Source organism: Panthera pardus, unplaced genomic scaffold (assembly GCF_024362965.1).
Source record: "Panthera pardus isolate Hobbes unplaced genomic scaffold, ASM2436296v1 HiC_scaffold_6, whole genome shotgun sequence".
Taxonomy (NCBI): Eukaryota; Metazoa; Chordata; class Mammalia; order Carnivora; family Felidae; genus Panthera; species Panthera pardus.
The window spans coordinates 60,227,422-60,230,417 of NW_026526991.1; the positions used below are offsets into that span (position 1 = coordinate 60,227,422).

The 2,996-nt window shown below is 37.6% G+C and overlaps 1 protein-coding gene across 1 annotated transcript; it reads right to left on the bottom strand.

Annotated features, from left to right (window-relative positions):
* Positions 1–1,802: 1,802 nt before the first annotated feature.
* On the bottom strand, positions 1,803–2,753 carry LOC109261094 (olfactory receptor 10A7). The gene has a single exon (XM_019439615.2). It carries the CDS (start codon positions 2,751–2,753, stop codon positions 1,803–1,805), a length of 951 nt encoding a protein of 316 aa, XP_019295160.1.
* Between the last annotated feature and the right edge of the window lie 243 nt (positions 2,754–2,996).

Consider the following 2,996-nt stretch of genomic DNA (forward strand, 5'->3'; position numbering starts at 1 on the left):
TAATTTTGGGATATATGCATTTAACTTAAAAAACTAAAAGGCCATTGAAGGAGAAAGATTTAAAGAAACTGAGATTTCTTACCCTAAACTCCCAATATAGTCAATGGCTACAAATCTCAGGGAATTGCATTTAAATTAAAATAGTTATCTCAAGTTGCATATTTGTGATGATTTAAATTTTTCCTGGAAATTGACCAAGAATGATGGAGGTTGGTTACCGCTTAAAAACAAGTCTATACAATTTTGAAAAAAAGGCTAATTGCTAATGAAGACTTGGAGCAACAGATATTATTAGATATAAGTTGCATATTCAAAGCCAATGTATCTTTATGCTCTGGGAAATATTACAGTTTCCAAAATTACATTTGACCCAGTCACATTTTGTCTTCTTAGTTGTTTGAAGGCATTTAAGGTGTTAATTAAAAAAAAATCCCATCTATAATCATGCTCTATCTGGATGAAAATGTGACTAGAGATTTTAACACATTACCATATTGAATTTCAAACACAGAAGGGTCTGAATTTAAATTCTTGTGGCTACCTTTCAACAACTCTTTGCCTTGTCGAGAGTCTTAAATTTTCTGATTCCAATATGTCTTTTAGAAAATTAAATGTATAATAAGATCTACCTGTTGGGTTGTTGCATAGACATTTATTAAAGACAGTGACTTGATAGATCATGTTGTCTATTATTATCACTACTCTTTTGGTTTTACTATAGTGTCCAGCAAGTATTTTTTGTTTAAATTCTAATAAGTAAACGTTAATTAGTAAAAATGAATAGATGATTTAGCCAACGATCAAAAAAGTCCAGACCCACATCATCAAATGTTAATATGAAAATAATCTTATTAAATAACTTCATTTAAAACAGCTACGCATATAAACAATTTGAACCATGAATTCTTGACAACTAGAAGTCTCTACCTTTTAATACATATTTTAAAAAGTTAGTAAAACACAGTACATGATTATATTTGCATCACATTAGCTGCAGAATGTATAGAGGTTTGTGGTGAATATTTTCATTTACACTTCATGATTTTCTATTCTGATTTGTGCCCCACAAGGCTGGCCTTTATATACTGCACCAATAGATATTCTTGCCCTCTGTCTCAGATTTTTTTTAAGTTTATTTATTTCTTTTGAGAGAACAAGAGAGCAAGAGTGGTGGAGGGGGAGAGAGAGAGAGAGAGAGAGAGAGAGAGAGAGAGAGAGAGAGAGAGAGAGAGAATCCCAACCAGGCTATGCACTAGCTGTGCAGAGCTAGATGTGGGGCTTCAACTCATAAACTGCAAGATTATGACCTGAGCAGATCAAGAGTTGGACCTCAACCAACTGAGCCACACAGGTGCCCCTCAGATTTGGTTTGATGAAGAACAGGAATCGGCAAATTTGAGAGTCAGGATAGAATAAGACTGGGATGGCTGCCTTCCTCTACTAAAAACCAGAATTCCTGTTGAGTGACTTTTATTTATTGTAGTAGGATCATCCTGGTTCCAGTTAATACTCCTCTTTGTCCCTTCAGGGCAAGAGATAAGGAATTTCCAACCTATGAGCTATGTGACAGTTATCTAACTCCATCCCCCAATTTGTTAAGAGCCCCCTCATTAATATTCTCTCAATGATTCCAATTTGAAAGTACCATCCATCCCTTGCTGAGACTCAGACTGATACACTGAGATCCACCCATCACAGTAAGTGATACTGACAAAATCAAAGCAAATCTTATATTCTTTTAAGCTTTCGTCAGTGGGTCCTGCTGCCCCTGCTTTGCTTAGAAACACTCTAGACAATAGAATTCAAAACACATCTAACTTCTGCAAGACTTTTTGAGTGACTGTCCTCTTGACAGCCCCCTTCACTTCATTGTTCCTTAGGCTGTAGATGATCGGATTTAACATAGGAGTGATGACAGTGTATGACAATGACACTAGCTTCTTGCTTTCAGGGGACTGGCTGGATTTGGGCCGTAGGTAGGTCAAGCTGGCGGTTCCATAGAAAAGGGATACCACAATGAGGTGTGATGAACAGGTGGAGAATGCCTTCTGGCGACCAGTAGCAGATGGCATCCTGAGGACAGTTGTGATAATGCGGATGTAGGAGACCAAAATGAGGGAAAAAGGAAACATAATAAACAGTAGTGTGGAGGCAAGTGCTTGCATTTCATACATGCTTGTATCCTGAGTGACTAGTTTCAACACCGGAGGACCATCACAAAAAAAGTGGTCTATGGTGTTTGGTCCACAGAAAGGAAGGGCCATCAACCAAGCTGTTTGTAGCATAGAGACAGGAACACCAGACATCCAAGAGCCGACAGCCATCCACAAGCACAGGGACCTATTCATTATGACTGAATAACGGAGAGGGTTACAGATGGCCACAAAGCGATCATAAGCCATCATAGACAGAAGAAAACATTCAGAGCTGCCAAAGAAGAAGAAAAAATACATCTGGGCACCACAGCCTACAAAAGAGATGATTTTCCTTGGAGACACTAGATCTACCAGCATCTTCGGCACCATGACCAAGGTAAAACAGACTTCGAGAAGTGATAGGTTTCGGAGAAAGAAGTACATGGGTGTTTGAAGAGCAGGATCCACACTGGTAACTGTGACGATAAGGAAGTTGCCCAACAAAGTGACTGTATAGATGACCAGGAACAAAATAAAGAGGGAAACTTGCATCTCAGGGTTATTTGTAAAACCGAGAAGAAGAAATTCAGTGACTCTGGTGTGATTTTCACAAATCATATCTCAGACTAGTTTCTCTGTAAGAATCAAATATGTGCATGAAAGGATATTGTTTAAATACAGGTATAATCTCAAATATATCAATAAAATCCATAAAAGCATCACTGTGCTCAGGCATCTCATTGTTCTATTCCTCTGATGCAGAAATAATGTTTACAATAAAATATAAGCAAGAGCAAAGAAATATTTTGCATGACTCCTACTAATTGCTTACCACGTAGGTGCAGTTTTGTTTTTGTTTTT

Coding starts and splice junctions, on each gene's coding strand:
- LOC109261094 (XM_019439615.2), bottom strand. CDS start 2,753: ATGATTTGTGAAAATCACACCAGAGTCACTGAATTTCTTCTTCTCGGT.